The sequence below is a fragment of the Mesocricetus auratus genome, unplaced genomic scaffold (genome assembly GCF_017639785.1).
Source record: "Mesocricetus auratus isolate SY011 unplaced genomic scaffold, BCM_Maur_2.0 Super-Scaffold_100024, whole genome shotgun sequence".
NCBI lineage: Eukaryota > Metazoa > Chordata > Mammalia > Rodentia > Cricetidae > Mesocricetus > Mesocricetus auratus.
Genome location: NW_024429205.1, coordinates 24,621,219 through 24,642,239, shown reverse-complemented (window position 1 = coordinate 24,642,239; position 21,021 = coordinate 24,621,219). Strand labels below are relative to the sequence as shown.

At 39.9% G+C, this 21,021-nt stretch overlaps 1 protein-coding gene across 12 annotated transcripts in view; it reads right to left on the bottom strand.

Moving 5' to 3' along the window:
* The window catches only part of Birc6 (baculoviral IAP repeat containing 6), a 161,203-nt gene that overhangs the window by 18,828 nt on the left and 121,354 nt on the right, over positions 1–21,021 (bottom strand). For 11 of the 12 annotated variants that reach the window (XM_040730949.1, XM_040730952.1, XM_040730953.1 and 8 more), the window contains 3 exons: positions 20,367–20,531; positions 18,688–18,856; positions 13,482–13,701 (listed from right to left, as the gene is read on the bottom strand). In XM_040730949.1, coding sequence (XP_040586883.1) covers positions 13,482–13,701; positions 18,688–18,856; positions 20,367–20,531 — 554 coding nt within the window. Of the gene's footprint in view, positions 1–1,537; positions 1,711–13,481; positions 13,702–18,687; positions 18,857–20,366; positions 20,532–21,021 lie in introns of all 12 variants that reach the window. The other variant, XR_005870837.1, reaches the window with a different exon arrangement.

The window sequence follows — 21,021 nt, the reverse complement described above, 5'->3', positions numbered from 1 at the left end:
AATCAATTTTTAAAATCAGCAGAATGCTGAAGAATCTAACAAAATAATATGCCACCTACACACAAAAATGAACCTTACCACAAAGACAAACCTGCTCAAAAGTAGCTCCTTGCTTAACTATAAGATGACAATAAGTAATAATAAAGTCACTCACGAGGTAAACAGCAGCAAATGACTACACCATTAAGGCTTGTGCTCCAATGTGTCCAAACCACCAGTATCCACAAATTAGTCTCAGTAATGGCATCTACTATCTCTCACCTGGCAAGACGACTTAACTGAAAAGGCACAATGTGTCATTGGATCATTGTCCTTATCTTCCCTCAGATGTAAGAAGTCACAGAAAACAAATGGCTACTTTCCTTTGCCACCCAGAAACAACTCAGCAAGTGTTGATACTGTATACCATTTCAGCATCAACCTCAATGTATGTACGTGTATATGAACACATTTGTGTTTACCTATAAGCAGAGAATAGGCAATGTTTTAAAGCTGAAATATCAACCAAGACATGGTATCTTTTGTAAAACTGAAACAAAATTGAGCCTACAGCATAGTGAGACTGGCCATTTCTTAATGAAGAAATGACTCCTGTAGAGAAGCTCAACTAGGCTGCCAATTGTATCTATCTAAAGTTAGACCCAACTTCAAACGCTAAGGACCAAGAACAACACAAAGGTTCTTTAGAATAATCACTCTTGCAAGGTGATTCCCTTCTCAACTTGTAAGTGTCATTAAGGTTAGAAAATAGTGAACTACTAGGACGCTGGATTATAATAAAGAATCAGGAAGTTATTTGATGTTTGTAATTAAAAAATTTAGATGATGCCATAAGTCTCAAGCAGCTGATCTACTGTACTCTTAGAAAAGATTTTAAGCTAACATATCTCATCAAGCTAAGAAGATATGAAAGTTAAGTTCTTTTGTTTTTGTTTTGTTTTTTAATCCAGATATGTATTTTCATTTTGAGGAAACAAAGTCTTCAATGTGGAGAGTTAACTACATCAATGCAATAAAGAGCTTTATTGTATTTACCAGCCAACATAAAGGTTATACTGGGAAACCACTACTTTTTCATTTGTACTCCTGAGAATGGACGATCATTTCTTAATTGCAATTTTAAAAGGGATATTACCGACAGGCTATTATAAAAGTATTAGCAGGACAGCAAGTTTTAGGTTTTCTTTTTAAACCAAAATTAAGTTTTAAGCAGTTCAAGAATGCAGAAATTAAAAGAAAATTTACACCAAGTTCATAAAAACAATTATTTCACATTGAAGATAATGGTAGAATCACAAAGCAGGTGTATTTTAGCCTTTTACACAGGCTATCAAATAATTTTTACTTGGATAATTGCTTTGTCAAAAACTTAAAAAAAGAATGATTCCAAATGGTGACAGGATTTTCATATAGAGGATGGTAAGCACTGCCTATCAGCAACTGTAGTCACTCAATGTCTGACAGAAGCCCTCGTCTACAAAAGTTGAAGGTCACTGTCAACCCATAAGTAGGCCCAGCTCAGGAAAAAAGGCCATACCTTAGCTCACATCCTGAAGTCTGTGTGAAAAGCTATTTGGGTTCAAGGCACCTAGCTGGAAGTAGGCCTCTGAGACTGACAATGGATCCAACATGGTAAGAGCAATCAGCGACGGCCGCTACCATGGCATCCGCTGCTCTGTGCATACGTTGAATCTGGCTGTGATCACTGCCCTGAAGAAATACGAGGAAGCAACTGAGGTTTCTACCATTACAATGTATACATTTTCCTCTACGCTGTGACTTCCAACGGAATAGCTAATAAAGTGGTTTGGTTCCACGGATAAAATCTGATCTAGGATGTGAGCAAAATGGGCAAATCTGTCTCAAAAGGAAAAAGATTTAAAGAATAGGAACAAAATCAAAAAATTCCTGGGGCCAGTAAAATGGCTCGGTTGGTAAATGTTACTGGCTTGGGCCAGAAAGCCTGAGTTGCACAATGGGGATTCACATGGAAGGAAAGAATTGACTCCCTCCAGCAAATCATCCTGACTGCCAAATGTTTACCATGGCGAATGCACACCCACAAACACAAACTGAACAAAAATGTTATATATTAAAAAAACACTCCAGACCTCAACATTATCATATTAATGGCCACTACTAACACTACTGCCAAAAGTCAGATATTACTCTATTACAGTATATCAGAATTATGTGGCTTTGTAATTCAGAAATAGAACATGCTTCAAGCAGCTAATTTCTTGGTAGTCAATATAGAAACCCCTCCTAAATCCCCTAGAGTCTATTTCTAAAGTTGAAGTACCACAGAGTGAAATAAGCACTTCAAAGCACTGCCATGCCATGTGAAGAAGCTGCCTGAAAGGCACAGACGCAGGACTACAGGAAAGGAACTAACACCAACGTTTACCCATGAAACAGTAACTGCCAAGAATTATAGTTTAAAGCAAATTAAGATCAAAAGTAGATACGTTTTTTTTGTAAATAAAATGTTCTTCTGAAAAAATATTTGACTGTAGTTAACTATTTGCTTTCAGTGTCTCCAGAAAGCATCAGATTGGTGAAACATGCCCACAAGAGAGGCAAGGACCTCTGTGATGAATGTGAACCCTAGGTTTAACAATACTTCTTTTTAGGTTTACTAAAACTCTCTTTAACTTAAAGTTCCAGTTTAACTTTTAATGACTTAAATGAAGGGGTGGGGAGAGCAGACAAGTGTCCATGCCCTGGGAAGAATAAATGAGCACCACTGGGAGGCACTTAAAACCCAGGTAACAAGGAGCCCTTTTAGCTCCAACATATTAGGTCCTGAATATCACCAGATAAAGTAATGGCACCGTGTGTGTGCAAAATGGAGGTGCCACAAATGTATGTGTCATCAGTTTACCAAGGGACAACCCAACTTAACCAAAAGGAAATACTGGGATTGGGACTTAGCTCAGTGGAAACAAGGGCTCTGGGCTCAGTCCACACAAACTTAACTGTAGGTAACACTAACTAAAAAGTCTAATAGCCAGGGAGATCTCTGTGAATTCCAGGCCAGTGAGAATTGATAGACAGCTGAATCTGCCTAAAGTCATTTTGAACAGGAATGCCTAAAGATGTGGCTCTATTGAAGACTTCCTGAGGAAGGAATCAGGATTTCATGTTGTATGCATTGGAGGCTGGCTGAGGCACCAGAAGAAGGTAGGACCGTTTTCTCAATAGAGAAAGTAGGAGGAAGGGAAAGGAAAAGTTTTGCTCAAACTTTTAAAAGCTTAACGTTAGGGGAGCTTAAAATAAAATAATCTTTTTTCTCTCCAGAAATAGGTCAAATAGTCATATTTCAACTTCAGTTGTTTTTTTTTCTTTTTAAAAAAGGAAATGGAGTATTTCCATCCCCTCCCCCTAACACACACACACACACACAGACACACACACACACACACAGACACACACAGACACACACAGACACACACAGACACACACACACAGACACACACACACAGACACACACACACAGACACACACACACACACACACACACACACACACACACACACACACACACACACACACGGTTTCTTTGTGTAGCCCTGGCTGTCCTGGAACTAAGGACAAAACTATCCTCAAACTCACCTGCCTCTGCCTCCTGACTGCTGGGATTCAAGGCATGTGCCACCAGCAGCTGGTATTTTCAACATTTTATTTGAGTGTGATGGGTTTTTCACTACAACCCTGTGAGATTGTAAGTTTTACATTCAGAGCACCTTACACATGTGTTCTGCTCTTATAGCAATTAACCCTAATTCTGATTAGCAGCAAGTGTTTCTCTCAAATTTTTGGTGAAACCATGGAATACTGAATACTTGTGAATAAGATTATTTAGCTACTGTAGTTGAATAGTTAACCTTTGCACAGAGATAAAACAATCACTATTCCCATCTGTGAAAATGTGATGAAAGGTTCACATTCACTCAAAAGAGAAGCCAAACGGCCACAGCTTTGACTCCATTGTGAGACTACACAAGCTGTGAGACTACACAGAAAATGAATCTCACCCAGGTTACTGTGTAGAAAACAAAGGGGTCCAAAATATCCTCACAGTATAAACATTCTGTAGGTAACAGAATGAATCTTTACACTAGACAATTACATTTTCATTCAAGTGGAAACAGTGAGTACATAAAGCACAATGACAAGATTATCCACACTCCAAATCCTTTCATTAAAGGAAGAGAGTATCTTCTTTCTGAGAGGTGGTGGGGTTTGTCACTTTGTTGCTAATACTGTCCTTGAACTTGCAAACCTGCAGCCTCCCAAGTAGCTAGGAGAAATGTGCCATAATATCTGGCTCTTCATTTTTGTTTAGATTTTTATTTATGTGTGAGTTTTGCCCACATGTATGAGCATCATATTTGTGCCTGGTACCTACGGAGGCCAGGGAAGAGTGTGAAATCCCCTGGAACTAGGGGTACCAATGGCTGTGAGTCACTGTGTGTGCTGGGAATCTTGGCTCTGCAAGAGCAATAAATGTTCTTAACAACTTGGGTTACCTCTCCACCCTCTAAATATTAAGTCTTAAAAATATGGTTTGGCGGGTTGGAGAAATGGCTCAGCAGTTAAGAGCACTGACTGTTCTTCCAGAGGTCCTGAGTTCAATTCCCAGCAACCACATGGTGGCTCACACCATCTTGAATGAGAAAAAGGTGTGCGCCACCATGCCCAGCCTTTATTTAAAAAATATGGTTTGGCATTCTACTAACTAGAAGGCATAACCAGAATGCATTATCAATTGAAATATATTGCCTTTTAATGCCCTATCATATTTCTAATTTATAAATGAAAATGAATGGGTATTACAGAAATGATCAGGAAAAAACTAAAAAGCTGTATTATTTCATGTGCTTCCAAAGATTATCAATAGAATAGGGGCTTTTTTTCCAGATTTTTATTTTATTTATTGTGTATGTTTCTGTGTATGATGTAAATATGAGCGAAGTCACAGGCATAGAGTCTTCTCTTCACATCTTTTGTTTTGTTTTTTACTTTTCAAGAAAGGGTTTCTCTGTACTGTTTTGCAGGCTGCCCTGGAACTCGCTCTATAGACCAGGCTGGCCTCAAATTCACAGAGATCTGCCTGCCTTTGCCTCCCAAGTGCTGGGATTAAAGGCATGCACCAACAGTGCCCGGCTAAAAAAATTTTTAATGGTACAAATAATCTTAAATTAGTTGTTTACATTTAAATTACTTTTCTACATCATAAATAAATGGTCCAAAACACAGTGTACCCTACCACTACCATTTCAAATGGGTATGAAAACAAACATAACGGGTCTTCGGAGGTTAAGCTAAATTTAGTAAATACATTGATTGCAGTATCAGGAGTGCACAATTTTGATTGTAGCACTCCAAGTCGCAATTTATATGAGCTTTATTCTTAATTTGTAAAAGGTAGCATGCTGAATTCCAAAGAGCCCCTGACAGTTCTGACAATCTCTAACTAACAGAAACAAGCTACTTATCTGTGATGTGCTCAGAAATGTCATAAATTAAAAGCAATAGATTCAAATTCAATACTAAAACTGTTTGAGATACAGCACATCCATTTTATTTTGTACACTGATTTTGTTTTGAAGCCAGTGCCCTTACGCACTGAGCCATCCCTCTCCAGCCCCTATTTTGTCCAAGATAAAAGAGAACTAATGGGTGCTGGAGGGATGGCTCAGTGGTTAAGAGCACTGGCTGCTTTTCCAAAGGTCCTGAGTTCAATTACCAGCAACCACATGGTAGTTCACAACCATCCATAATGAGATCTGGAGCCCTCTTCTGGTGTGCAAGCTTACATGCAGGCAGAACACTGCATACATAATAAATCAATAAATGATTTTTTTAAGAGAGAGAACTAATGTAATGTGATTTGCTTTAAAAAACCAAAATGACTACTTTACATTGCCCAAGGAAGCCAGATGTTGGATTCCTGTAACTGAAGTTGAAGACAGTGAGCTGCCATGTGGGTGCTGGGAACTGAACCTGGGTCTTAGTCATTAAGCCATCTCTCTAGCCCAATTTCTGAGTTTAATCAGGGAGTATAATAAGTTATAGTTTCAATCTAATCAGACAGTTACAGCTCAAACCTAGTCATTATATAAGTCTAAAAACAAATGATCAATAAATTATCTGGTTGTGGTAGATGCACAAATATAGCAACACTGGGTCACTTAACTCATCTTCCTTCGCACGCCTTTAATCCCAGCACTTGGGAGGCAGAGACAGGCGGATCACTGTGAGTTCGAGACCAGCCTGATCTACCGAGTGAGTTCCAGGACAGGCTCCAAAACAATACAGAGAAACCCTGTCTCGAAAAACCAAAAAAAAAAAAAAAAAAAAAAAAAAAGTAAAGGCTGATCCAAGCATGGTGTCAAATGCCTTTAATCCCAAGGTCAGTCTGATTTACATGACAAATTCCAGTGGATCAGGGATACATAGCAAAACCTTGTCTTTAAGGCTGTACCAGTATGTGATAAATGTGACGCTATACTAGAACTCAATCTAGTCATGAAGCCTGGCTTGTGCTCAAGAAACTAACAAGAGCCGGGCGTTGGTGGCACACACCTTTAATCCCAGCACTCTGGAGGCAGAGGCAGGCGGATATCTGTGAGTTCTAGGCCAGCCTGGTCTATAGAGCTAGTTTCAGGACAGACTCCAAAACAATACAGAGAAACCTTGTCTCAAAAAACAAACAAACAAACACCTAATAAGTATGGGGTTGAAGCAGACATGTTACACTAATCAAAATTAAACTGGTGAGGGTGGGAGAGGAAAGCACCAATTAACAGAAATTTATATTCATGAAATTCTAGTTCTGATCCCTTATGATTAGTGTGAAACTCAATATAGTGGCCCTGGACTTGTGCAGCAATAAGCATGCAATTTCAGGTTTTATACAAACACTCAGACCTGATGTACATCTTTGCTATTTCTGCTATCTTTCACTTCTTAGGAGACCTGCTGTGGTGATATATTGTTTATGATTTAATAAAGCTTGCCTAGGGATCAGAACGCAAAGCTAGCCACACTAGTTAGCCATAGATGCCAGGCAGTGGTAGCACACACCTTTAATCCCAGGACTGAGGAGACAGAGGCAGATGGATCTCTGTGAGTCACCACCCTGAATTACATGAGAGTGAATCAGTCTAAAAGAGAAACAGCTCACACCTTTAATCCCAGTAGAGAGTTGCATAAGGAAGACCCAAAGGGTCTACCAAGGCTGCTTTGCCTTTCTGATCTTCAGTTTGAATCCCAATATCTATCTCTGGGTTTTTATTATTAGTGCTACTTAAACTCTGAAGAAGAAAAAAAGACCCTAGATATTTGAAATGCAGTCCTGTGGTACAGCACCCCTACCCTCCCCACACACCAGGGAATATAATCATGGCCCAGGAGTATTACAGAAGTAGCTAGATCTATAGTAATAGTTATTGGCACTCCCCACAGGAGGAGGGATGGAGAAGAAAACCACAGGACCCTTACCTAGGAATCCACCCATTATTTCCTCTGGTTCCCCAAGCCCTCAGTTCTAAGACATCCTAAGAGATGCCAGAGTAAACAGGAAGTGTAAAAGTAACTTAAGGGGGGGGGGATTCTGTAATGCAGTTTGTAGAAGGCTCTTATTCATGAAATCACAGGGTGAAACTTGTTTTGGTATCACCATACTCATGTAAAAAGCCGCTCACCCATGCTCTGGAAGCAAACCCAATAAACTCATCCATTGCCTTGCTCCCAAAGTGTCCCCTCTAAAAAGTCATTCCCTACTTTTTCAAATTATTTTAATCCCTCTTGTGGGAGTACTCTGAATTAAAAACAGCCCTGGACCAACAGGAAAGACATGGCATAATAAGTTGCTGTATCTTGACTGCAGGCAAAACCAAGACCTTGGGAAACACTGTGAATGAGGAGGCAAAAGCTCCGAGGGCAAGCAGAGTGTGAAGGGACTCCCACACAGGGGGGCACCCTTCCAGACCCCAGCTAGGTACAGACCACATGTTAAAGTTAAAATGGCTGCTTTCTGACTCTGGCAGAAAAACAGCAGCAAATGACCTTGAAGATGTCATTCTGTGTTAGAATGGGCTGAGATTTGTGGTAAAGGAGAAAGGATGAGGGGGGAAGGGGACAAAGAAAGGGGGACAGGGATATTTGCCCCAGAGGACAAAGGACTGCCTCTGTATAGACACATAAGCAATGACGGTTTATAAGGGAAAAGAAGAAACCAGGTGTTAGGATGAGGTGTTTAATTTTAATTGAGCGTGCTTATTAGGTGAACAAAAGGGGGCTTCTGATAGCTGGACCTTGGTAATCAGCCTCAGGAAGAGGAAGAGGCCAAATAAGGGAACAGACCCTGGTGGCAGCTCTAGGAATACACTCTAAAGGTTTGTAGCAAGGCAGCAGCGGCAGCGGTGGGGTGGTGGTGGTGGTGGGGGGGGGGTAGAGGATATATATATATATATATAATGATATAGGGGAAAGGGCAAGGCCTGCCAGAGCCACAGCTCTAGTGGGCAAATGTCCCTTCATTGTGTCATCTTAAAAGTCAAGCCATGTCATACAACTCTTGGTAAAGCCTGAGCTAATTTTTAGTTTGCTAATCTCCCCATTTAAAACCCTGAGCAATAGCATCACAGACTACTACTTCTATTCACTTCCGTTTTATTCTCTCTTTCCCAGTCGTATATAGTTACTACACTTCAGCACTCCCCTCCCTTCTCCAGCCCTCTTTCCTCTTTTCTGTAGTCCTGTTTACAACAGTTTCCTCTGAAATTGAAACATTTCATCCCACAAGAAAGCTCCTTAAGCAAGAAGGTAAACAACTCCAAATAGTTTTAGGAAATCCCTAAAACTGATCAGATTCACTAGGCCTCTCCCTTCCAGAGTACGTAGTAAAAGCCAAGAGTCCTCTCAGAGGAGAGGGGCTGGGCTGGAAACAAGACTCACAAGTCAAGCTGCAAAGACCCTGACGCCAGGCCAGCTGTCTCAAGAGGTTAGACAACTGAGGCCCATGGGAGCAGCAGTCTCCAACCTGTGCAGTGTGTCCCAAGATCCCAGCTTTGTGAGCTGTCGCCTATGCTGGGGTGGGCTTTGGTGACACAACCATCATTGAGTTATTTCTGCTCCTGTAAGTAACCATCACACATACTTCTGTAAGTAACCCTCAATAAAATTCATGGCTCACAAAGTTGGACTTTCATGGTATCTGTACTTTGGACTGTTGTAGACTCCCGATCTGGGGTGAGTAGACATGTGTTGCATTCTCCCCAGAAGTTTTGTCATATTACAGGTCTCTTACACACACACACACACACACACACACACACACACACACATTTCCACTATCCATTCATTTGGCTGATTTAATTTCCATGCTTTTATGAATAATACAGCAATACACAGAGATGTGCAAGCATTTCTAAGGAACTAATATGGAGTCCTTACTGGAGTAGCAGTCTGGTCACATGGTAGTGGATAAGGGTTCTTCTTGTCTCTACATCCTCACTACAATTTGTTGCTATTTGTTTTCTTTTACAGACAGGATTTTTCTGTGTAGCCTGGCTGTCCTGGAACTTAATCTGTAGACCTCGGACTCAGAGATCCACTTGCCTGTGCCTCCCAAATTCTGGGATTAAACGCATATGTAACTACCTCCTGGCTTGCCATTTGTTTTCTTAACACTAATTTAACCGAAGAGGAGTGGAATCCCAAAGGCTATTTGCCTTTCTCTGATAGCTAAGGAGGCTGAACACTTTGAAACACTTATTGACCACTTGTGTGTTTCTACTTTTTAATAAGCATCTTCAGAAAAGTCAAAGTACCATAACAGAAAAAAATGCCAGGGTTAACCAGACACTACAGATGGGATGAGGGTTTGACTGAAATTAGGAAATTTTTAGTGATCAAACTGTTATGCGATTTGTTTATGGTTGCAATGAAAGGAATCTTACGATGCATTGAGTTTACACAACTGCACATTAAAAGAAAAAACATTCATTCAATAATTGTGAACTTACTGAAAATGAATGATTGTATCATACTATATTATTTGAAAAAGTACTTCAACTTTTTTCAAACAGTGACTTTTCACAGTTCTTTCTATACCTAAAAGAGTTACAAATTGAGATCCACTTTTTTAACTCTCATTGCTGCATGATTTTACATTCATGAACATCACCTGCTGATGGCTGCTTTTTTTTTTTTTATTTTACAAGACAGGGTTTCTCTGTATTGTTTTGGAGGCCAGCCTGGCCTCGAACTCACTGAGATCTGCCTGCCTCTGCCTCCCGAGTGCTGGGATTAAAGGCGTGCGCCACCACCGCCCGGCATAATCTTATTTTCCTATTTTTTACTTTTAAAAACAATGGGAATGGGGCTGCAGAGATGGCTCAGATATTCTACAGGACACAGAGAAAAATGACTGACAAACTGCCAATATAGGCAGGGACAGTTTCAAATTTTCTACTTTACTGAGAAGTCTGCTAAACACTCTAGGCCTATAGGCTGAAGATGGATGCCCCAAAATTACAGAGGGACTTTGGGTAACTGTCCAGGCAACACGGTGTCTCTGTCAATTCTAAAGTTTATATATTATCCTTCTGAGGTCTGTGATGGAGTTGAAGACAAATAGTTATGGTTATCAATTTCCTTAGTTAAGATAAAAGATAAATTACATATAAAACTTTAGACTAACAAATATAGGAAAGATGATAGAACATCTCTTTAAATTTGCCAAATGTTAATGGATTAAATATTGTTAACTGTAGTTCTTGCTTGACAAATTAGACAGAAAAGAGGAGATGATGGGGTATGTCCTTCTGTATGTATGTTTCTCTTATTTGTTGATAAATAAAAACACTGACTGGCCAGTAGCCAGGCAGGAAGTATAGGTGGGGCTACAAGAGGAGAATGCTGGGGAGAGGAGGCAGAGAGAGACCAAAAGGAGACACCAGGCTGCCAAGAGTAACATGCCTGATTACGGGTAAACCACAGCCTTGTGGCAATACACAGATTAATAGAAATGGGTTAATAATTAAGACAAAGCTAACCAATAAGAAGCCTGAGCCATGGGCAAAACATTTTATACTTACTTTAAGTATTTATTTAAGGCAAAGCAGCTGTGTCTGGGACCAGGCGGGACAGAAAACTCCAGCTATAGTTAAAAACACGTTGGGCTCTGCAGAGGAACTAGATTCATTTCCCAGCACCCGAATGACAGTTAAAAGTCACCTTCTGACATTTTGTGGGCAAACATAAAATAAAATGACTCTGTTCCAAGAAGACACTTAATTAATTACGCTTCTTCTTTAAGAATATGGGTTAACACATTTCTAGGAGAAAGAAACTATTTTATTCAGGATAGTTTATTTTAATACTAATCTTCCACTTGTGGCAAACTGCATTGTTTCTGAATGATGTTTCCTCTCTAAATGCAAAAATTTCCTAAAAATGCTACTGGATTAACTAAGGAGGAGGAGGAAGAAGAGGAGGAGGAGGGGGAGGAGGGGAGGAAGGAAGGAAGGAAGGAAGGAAGGAAGGAAGGAAGGATAAAGAAAGGGGTATCTAACTACCATTCACTGCAAAAAACTTATTCCTAAATATCTTAGACTTTCTTGTCATAGATCCTTTACAGGATTCACCAGGGTTACTACAGAGTAAAGATATATATACACAGTTTAAAGAAGGATATTTTTAAACAATATTTTGAACCCAAAGATCAGACTGCCTCTGCCTCCCTGAGTCCTGGGATCAAAAGCAAACAGCACCACCTAGCCCAGACTATATGTTTTTACTCTTTAGTCATAAGCAAACATAGTTTACCCAAACACAAAATAAGGCAAAGAAATGCATGGCAGACCCCCATCTTGGTACGTAACAGACATATAGTTAAAAGCTATATGTTACACCGGGCGTTGGTGGCGCACGCCTTTAGTCCCAGCACTTAGCAGACTCCATCACCATCATCAGTGAAGTCTAAGCAGAGGCAGGCGGATCTCTGTGAGTTTGAGGCCAGCCTGGTCTACAGAGTGAGTTCCAGGACAGCCTCCAAAGCTACAGAGAAACCCTGTCTCGAAAAACCAAAAAACAGGCAAGAAACTAATTATAGTGCAGAGACAAAATACTCAAATAAGGACACCACTTTAACTGGACAATATGCTATTTTTGGTTCAATAGTGGCAACATACTATTTTAACAGAACTACATGGCTTCTGAGATCCCAATCAGAAATAGAAGGGAGAACAGATCAGGACCAAACACAATATTAGTTTCTTCTATACAACAGAAAATTATTAACGAAAATTGGCCTTTTCTAACAACAGCATGAACCATATTTAACAACAACAAAATGGAACAAAAAGGTCTCTCTGCAACGCCCAGGTTTCCTTCAAGTCATCTTTCTGCTTGGGCCTCCTGAGTAGCTACAGACAGATTCAACCACTCCTGAGAGAAACTATAGCTTTTTGTGTACTTACCAACTAGCGTGTACCCTAATTTCTCCCTGTGGGTGATCACTACCCAAATGGCAGAGAGTTGGTACACTAGGCCAAAACAAAACTAATCTTTTGGTGACCAACTCAGGGGCATTATTTATATCTGTAACATCTAAATTCATACAAAACAACAGAGTACAAAGAAAATATAGGACAAAGATGAGAAAGAACAATTGTTGACTTAGAAGTCTACTGACACACACAAAAGCTTCCATCAGTAATATGAATGCCTTAAAAACCATCTTTAATGGCCACCCTTAAGCAAAACTGACTCTGTGAAAAGAAAGGTTTTCTAGATTATATATTTTTTCATGACAGAACTCATCATCTTCACATATAAACTTCAAAAAAAGGAATTAAAAATACCACTGTTCCATAAGCAATTAGCTTCATTGTAACTCCAACAAATAATGACTGATCTTCTCACTTCTAAGAAAGGTTATGGCATAGATACTATGTATCTAAATGACAAAAGTAATTAATGTATCTACACACATTTTGGACATTAAGATTCTACCTGTACAGGTTTATATAAACTTCAAAACTGTATGTATGAAGTTGTTATAATGAAATAACCCAAATACCCACCAATAATTAGGCAAAGTAAAACAGCATCTTCAATAGAACAATGCCATTGGAGTGTATTCAATGACACTTAAAAGGTGTCTCTGACATCAGTGCTGAGGGAAATCAGCATGCTTTGTACAATGACACACTGTGGTACATTTAGTAAAAAACCCATTACCTATACTTATAATATCACTCAAGGGAAGCATCTAATAAGTTACTGTGATAAAGGGGCATAGGTATAAGATATAGATGGATACTTTTCTTTTTGTCGACATACTGCTTGTGTGTAAATATGTATAAACAGTATGTGTCGATAAAGAAGAAAAGTTAAAATCATCTACAGAACTATTTTTAAAATGTTTAAAAGCAAGGTCAAGAGAAGGAAACATGGTGCTGTACCTTAAGCGGTTGGTATAGGTATCAACACAGGTCTTCATTTTGGCCAATAATGTACCAACAGAAGTCTGACATTCTGACTGTTCTTCTTCTTCTTCTTCTTCTTCACCATTCTCCGTAGAAAGAGGCAACAACAGCGGCACCATAGATGTGCAAGAAGCAATGGCCCGGAGCAATTCTAGCAGAGCCCGGTATAGTGGCACGTGTCTTGCCATGTCCAGAACTAAGGGAGAAAAGGGAGACAGCATACAGTGAGAACACACGGCAGTAATACTGTGCTGACCTCATCATAGGATTAACAGTTGGTGACTGGAGCAGCAACACGTGTCTGAGGCACCACTGAACTTCCAGAAAATGAAGAAGATATAGAATGGGGCAACAATTACCAAATGAACATTCTAATTAGAAAAAAAAAAACATTGTTATTTACTAGTTACAAGTCAAATGAATTTTCTTCTTTTATCTTCCTTTTTTGTTTATTTTTGTTTTTGTTTTTCAAGAGAGTGTTTCTTTGGTAGCCCTGGCTGTCCTGGAACTAGCTGTGTAGACCAGCCTGTCCTTGAATTCTCAGAGCTCAGCCTAGCTTTGCCTGCCTCTGCCTCCCAAGTGCTGGGATTACAGGGTTTTGCCAACATTGCACAGGGAACTTTCTCTTCTGATCTGAAGTACTAACCCACAGGTTTTATACGCTGTTAAAAAGAAGTGGCCTGGCCCAGCTGTAACTCACTTGCACGCCTCATGTGAGGCACCTTATTCCCAGCACCAACTCATTGAATGAACAGTCATTCCATAAGCATTTTAAAACATATGCTAGTCAAGATGAGAACACTGCAGTGATGAAAACAAAAGTTCCTAACCGCAGGATTCTACAAAGAGGAACCAGTCACGGTATTCTGAGACACTGGTTAAGTATTCTGAATCTTACATGGAAAATTCAAGCACAACAGAAAACTGAGGGAATGGAAACTGGATGGGGAATCATCTCAGAGTCTACACAGGGCATGAGTATAGAGGATGAGGCATCATCATCTAGAACCCTGGTCTTTCTGTGGCAATTAGTGCAGGGGAGAAAGGGCTAAATCATGTCAGTTCTGATGGAGTGATCCTGGGGAAGGGTATTTAGAATGATGCTTAATTCTGATGGACAGTTCACTTCCAGGTCAGGTGTGGTTTTGTCAAAGTAGATGCGGCCTTATTGGAGGAAGTGTGTCATTATGGGAGAGGTCTCCTATGCTCACCACACACCCAGGTCAAGGTGTAGGACTCACAATCCTGCTCCAACACGGTGTCTGCCTGCACACACCATTATGGTAATGTAAACCTCTGAAAATGCAAGCCATCCTAATTTTCCTGGGGTCTCTTCACGGCAACAGACATCAGAAGGAAAAGCAACCGGGAAATGTGTCATCACTTTACACCCACCAATTATGAGAAGCAGAAAAATTTGACTGGCACTGTGTGCTTACCTGAAAATTTGCCCTCTATCCCAAACACATATGAAAAGACAAATGTCCTGCTTTTTTGATAACTGTCTCTCTATTTGAAAATAGAATTCATAGTGGATGTGGATATGAATACTGGGGCAAAAGACTTAAGACGGAATGGAAGTGGGTGAATGAGAAAGGGGTATATAGTGAGCTAACAAAAACTAAAGATGCATGAAAAGCCCTTACAAAAAACTACTTTGCAAGTTCATTTTTTAAAATAATAATAGTTTAAAAGGAGGAATGTTTGAACACAGTGCCCTACATGGATAAATAATGCTTCACCCAGCAGATACTAATTATTAAATGAAAACCCCAGTGACAAGCATAGAATACCTCCTTACAAGTTACTGGTCAAATAGATGCCAGAGCCCACCACCCCCCCAAAACAAGAAAGGCTATTTTCTTGGTTGTCCACCATTGATATTGCTGAAGATACAACAAAATTTAGTTGCTTGATATAGAGACATTGATCTAGAAACAGCAGAAAACTTCCTTCCAGGTGACTAGCTTTCATAGCCACCAAAGTCACTCAGCAGGTTACTAGGGAAGACCCTGAGGTGCCAGGCAAGGCATGCCTATGGGTACAATAGCGGCACAATGGTTGCAGGGATAATCAAGCAGTTTTTAATTGGGCTTAAGGTCTGCTCCACAGGGGGAATTCATGCTGGGTACTGTAAACTTGGTCAGCATCTAGGAGAAAGGAGGTCATAGACCCTGGGCGGTGAAAGGGACATACTACTATTATTTTACTAACTGGACATATTATCAAGTTATCATATCATATAAAAGTTTATATTTACATCCATATATTAGTGATTAAAGGCGTGCGCCACCAACGCCCCCATATATTAGTGATGATCTTAATCTTGGTCAGAGAAGCTTCTTTTTGTGGTGAACAGCAGTCAATGCAAAGATTCCTAAGTGCTGAGAATTAAGTGATTGTTCTAAATGGGACCTCTTGTTAACTCTCCCAAGGCTTAGGGAACATCATGAAAGAGGGAAAAGGAAGAGTCCAAAGATGGGGAGAACTCTATGAGCCGTCTTTTTGTGATGTTGTGGTCATTGTACTCAGGAATTCATAACAGGTATGGTTACTTGTGGTGCTATATTATTTATGATTTATTAAAGTCACTGGAGATCAAAATAGCAAAGCAGCCATACTAGTTAGCCACAGAAACCAGGCAGTGAGCCGGGCGTTGGTGGCACATGCCTTTAATGCCAGCACTCGGGAGGCAGAGGCAGGTGGATCTCTGTGAGTTCGAGGCCAGCCTGGTCTACAGAGTGAGTTCCAGGACAGCCTCCAAAGCCACAGAGAAACCTCGTCTCGAAAAAACAAAAACAAAACACACACACACACACACACAAAGAAAATAAAAAAAGAAACCAGGCAGTGGTGGCACACATCTTTAATCCCAGGACTCAGGAGGCAAAGACAGATAGAGCTCTCTGAGTTCAAGGCAACCTTGGGCTACTACATGAGATTGAATCAATCCAAAAGAGTAACAGAGTTCATGCCTTTAATCCCAGGACTAATGAGAGGTATTTAAGACAGGAACAGGGTCTCAAGAGCTGGCATTCATTCTCAGCCACAATGAAGACAGGAAGGCATAGATTCTCTGTAGCCACACTGAGAGGCAGCAGTCAGAGGCTTAGTGAGAGCTTGTGGAGACCCAAAGGGAAAAAAAAAAAAAAAAAAAAAGCAAAGCCCTTTCAGCCTGAGGTATAGGTAAGAGCTAGTGGCTTGGCTGCTTTGCATTTCTAATCTCCAGCTTGAAGCTTGAACCCGAAAATATGTCTCTGGGTCTTTTATTTTTCGTGCTATAGTGACCTGCACAAGATAGTCATTCAACATTCCAGGACTTATAAGGAATCTCCTATTGAATCACCCCTATTGAGGAACTAATGGCAACTGTTGGCTGTTGGGGAAAGGAATTCATTTTTCTTTGAGTGTGTAACTACTATTTTTCTCCTATTTTCTACCCAAACACATAACCCTAGTTAATGGGATAAAAAAAAAATTCCCCAAATTGAAAAATCTTGGAAGAAACTAATCAGTTCTCTTGGAAAGTGAGAAGATTATAATAAACAAAAGAATACTAAGATATCACAAGGAAGACAGACACTAGAGAAATGTGGTTACTAAAAGCAAAACTCTATCCTAGATAGGATAGCAAGGCAGAACTCAGACATAAAGATAAGAAAGATTAGAAGTAGTTTTTAGGTTAACCACTATACTAATGTCAAATTGTTGATTTTGATAACTTGCTATAGCTAGGAAAGATGTTAGTTAAGATATACAAACTGACCAGGCAGTGGTGGCACACGCCTTTAATCCCAGCATTCGGGAGGCAGAGGCAGGTAGATCTCCGTAAGTTCAAGACCAGCCTGGTGGACAAAAGCTAGACCCAGGACAGCCTCCAAAGTCACAGAGAAACCCTGTCTCAACACCCCCCCCCCAAAAAAAGATGTTAGCATTCCTGGGAATTTGGTTGATGGGTAGGACTAAACTGCCTACAAGAAAAGCCTTACAACTGTTCTATGAAACTAGCATTATTGTAAAGTTATAAACAAAACAAACTCTAGTTATATTAAACTTTAGCCCTTATCACACTTAATTCTTCATTCTCAAAATTTCCTTCGATCCTGCATTATCTGTGACATGGATGTGTAGCTGAGGGTTAGAGCTCAGGCTTAGTGTGAAACCTCACACACAGAGCCTGGATGCTTAGACATTCTGTTTTCCCAGAATGAAGGAGGCTAAGACAGGGAGAGCATGAGTCTGAGACTAGCTGGCCTACAGAGTGAGATCTTATCCAAAAAAATACATAAAAAGTTCTTAACAAAAGACTAACCTCAAAAATAGATAACAATAATATCTCTACTACTTTTCCCCTGAGATTACCCCATATTCTGTGGCTCCTTGGAGGAGACTCTCTTCTCAGTTTCCTGCCCACAGAATAGCCCTAATTTCTCTTTCAACTCTAAAGATATTTTCATGTTTCGAAACTGAACTAAAAGGTACCACACTCCACTAATTGAATACCAAGTAACTTAATGTGCTACATGACTTACTTATTTTCAGGAAGGAGGGGACATGACAAAGTATTGGGTTTTTTTTTTGAGACCCCCCCTCACAGCAACCCCAGAGTTTTGTTGTTGTTTTGGTTTTTTGAGACAGGGTTGGAGGTTGTCCTGAAACGCATACTGTAGACCAGCCTGGCCTCGAGCTCACAGAGATTCACCTGCCTCCCAAGTGCTGGGATTAAAGGCATAATGCCCAGCTGTATCGTTTTTCAAACTGAGAGTAATTCTAAATAAAGGTAACCTTCTGCCCAGATATTTTACAAACATTCCTAAAACTGCACCTCCATCTTGTGGTAAACGGGGTAACTGCAGGCTAACTAAATGCCAAAAAAAGCAGATTTTGCCATTGTATAAGATGCTTAGGTTAACATGAACATATTCTTCATACAAGATTCTCCTATCTACCTAAGAAATTCCTAGCAAAAATAACTACTTCTCTTCATTGTATTTTTGTTTGTTTTCGAGACAGGATTTCTATGTGTAGCCCTGACTTCAAACTCACAGCTCCTGCCGCTGCCTCGTGAGTGTGAATAGCACACTCTTCATACCTTCCAGAAAGTAGAACACACAAAATCCCACCATATTTACATCAGAATATCATCACGAAGATTATAAGTCTGTCATATACGGTGACTTACCAGAGTCATTTCGCAGGTAGGAGGACATGGCAGGGATGAGGCAGGACTGACTAAGAAGCTCCAGAAGCACGGAGGGCAGAGCACTACTGTTCTGTCCTCGGCTCTCAGGAGATGACTGGGCTTCGCCATTTACAGCACCACTCAAGGGGTTTATGTAACTTGCAAGAACCTAAATTATTGAAAATATATTTAAGTGAAGCTTCATATACTTTAATGATGTACTTCAAAATTAGGTACTTGATCTTAGCACACTCAAAACATGTATTTTCTACTTAATGTCAGATGCTCTTGTCTTTGAATAGAAGACCCCTATTTTTTTAACAGAAAAAGATTTTTTTACTTCATACAATATATTCTGATTGTGTGCTTTTTATTTTGGGGGTAGTTTTTCCCTGTGTGGCCCTGGCAAACCTCGATGCTGAGTTTTCCAACAAGGTGCCTTTGGGTTTTTCAGTGATCCCGGTGCCTCTCAACGTCTGAGTTTAGGACTGCAGGCTTGAGGCATCAACCCTGGCTAAAAAGGGACATTCCGGCTTAGCTCTTCCAAGAAGAAGGCACTGTTCAGAGCAGGTGCTTCATGTAACTACAGGAGAAGCAGTCTGCCTCAATACAGACACACACTGGTGCTTGGGATAAGTAATGACACCAATGCCAGCAATTCAAAACATTATTACTCATTCATTTCCTTTGGCTTTCTTTCCCTTTATGAAGGATTCAAGTAGTTTTTCTGTCTTCTACATTGCTACGTAGTTGAGAATGACCTTGAACTTCTGATCTTCCTGCCTCCACCCACTTAGGGCTGGGATTACAAGCATGTACTGCCATTCTTAATTCTTATGAACCTAAGGGGGTTTCATAAATACTAGGCAAACAGAACAGAGTTATATCCCAGTCCTCACTATTGAGGCATGCCATCCTAGAACTGTAGAAAATAACATGGCATCAACTTAGGTTAGCTGCTTCTTGTTTATATGATATAGGCATTCTCTCATATTTTCAACTTGTTTGATTCTGGAAACAGTATAGAACAATTTGTAAAAGAAAACTGAAAGTGAGCTTCAAATATAGTTCAGTGGCCAAGTATATGCTTAACAGGTGTGGAGTCTTGAGTTCAGTCCCAGCACAGAATGAAACATTAGTCCTAACTTTTAACATAGGTTAGAAGAAGCTTCGTGTGAAGACAAAGGGGTGTCTACCAGGTAGACTTTCCTCTGAGGTGAGAAGCTAATTCAGAGAGAAGGTATTTAGAATACAAGCACAGAAGATGGCCATTCTTTAACCTGTGACTTTTATAATAAACTTGGAGAAGAAAACAAAAGTGAGCGTGATGTAGGTAAGAAAGCTGGCAAACACCAGTCATGGCTGGACTCTGAAGGTAAAGAAGTTCAAGACCAGGCTGGAGAGATGGCTCAGTGGTTAAGAGCACTGGCTGCTCTTCCAGAGGACCCAGGTTCAAATCCCAGCACCCACATGGTGGCTCACAACCTTCTATGATGAGATCTGATGCCTTCAATGTCTCATCTGGCCTTCAGGCATACATGCAGACAGAATAATGTATACATAATAAATAAATAAATCCTTTTTAAAAAATTCAAGACCAACCTAGACTACAAGAAACATCTCAACCAAAGGAAAAACAAAAAAATAATTTACTGATAACAAATTCACAACAAACGCACCTGCAGAAGACAGGTTACATGCTCCTCTTCTAGCCTCTGTTTGGTTAAGGCTTGTTCCACATCCCATCCTGATGCTGTGGAACCAGTGCCAAAGCCAGTCCCTTTGGCCCAATAGAGTTGTTGTTCTTCTGTTGATGTAGGGTTATGAGAATTTGACACCTGTGGCTTTTAAGAAAAAGAGTTATTACTAGTGCTTGGTATTACTTATCTTCAAAATTTATCATTGTACTGTCCAACAGATTAACAGCATAAAAACCAATTTGGCAAAGTGGATCTCTGTGAGTTCAAGGCCAGCCTGGTCTATGAAGTGAGTTGCAGGACAGTCAGGGGTGTTACACAGAGAAACCTTCTCTCAAAAAAACTAAAGTATTAAAAATAGGAATAGTATAAAAGCAGAAAAATGACTAATTTAACAATATAACCTTAACCATTAAGGTTCATTCTTTATTATTATTATTATTATTATTATTATTATTATTATTATTATTATTTATGTGACCTGTATAAACTTTTATTTGAATTAAAAATTCAAAGGTGATTCAGAGTATATTTGTGGTTTTTGTTGCTTTCAGTGGAAATATTTTCTCTCAGAAACATTAGAAAACATTTCTAAGAAAAACTATTAGGTCGAAAACGCTGAGAGTTTTGCTTTTAT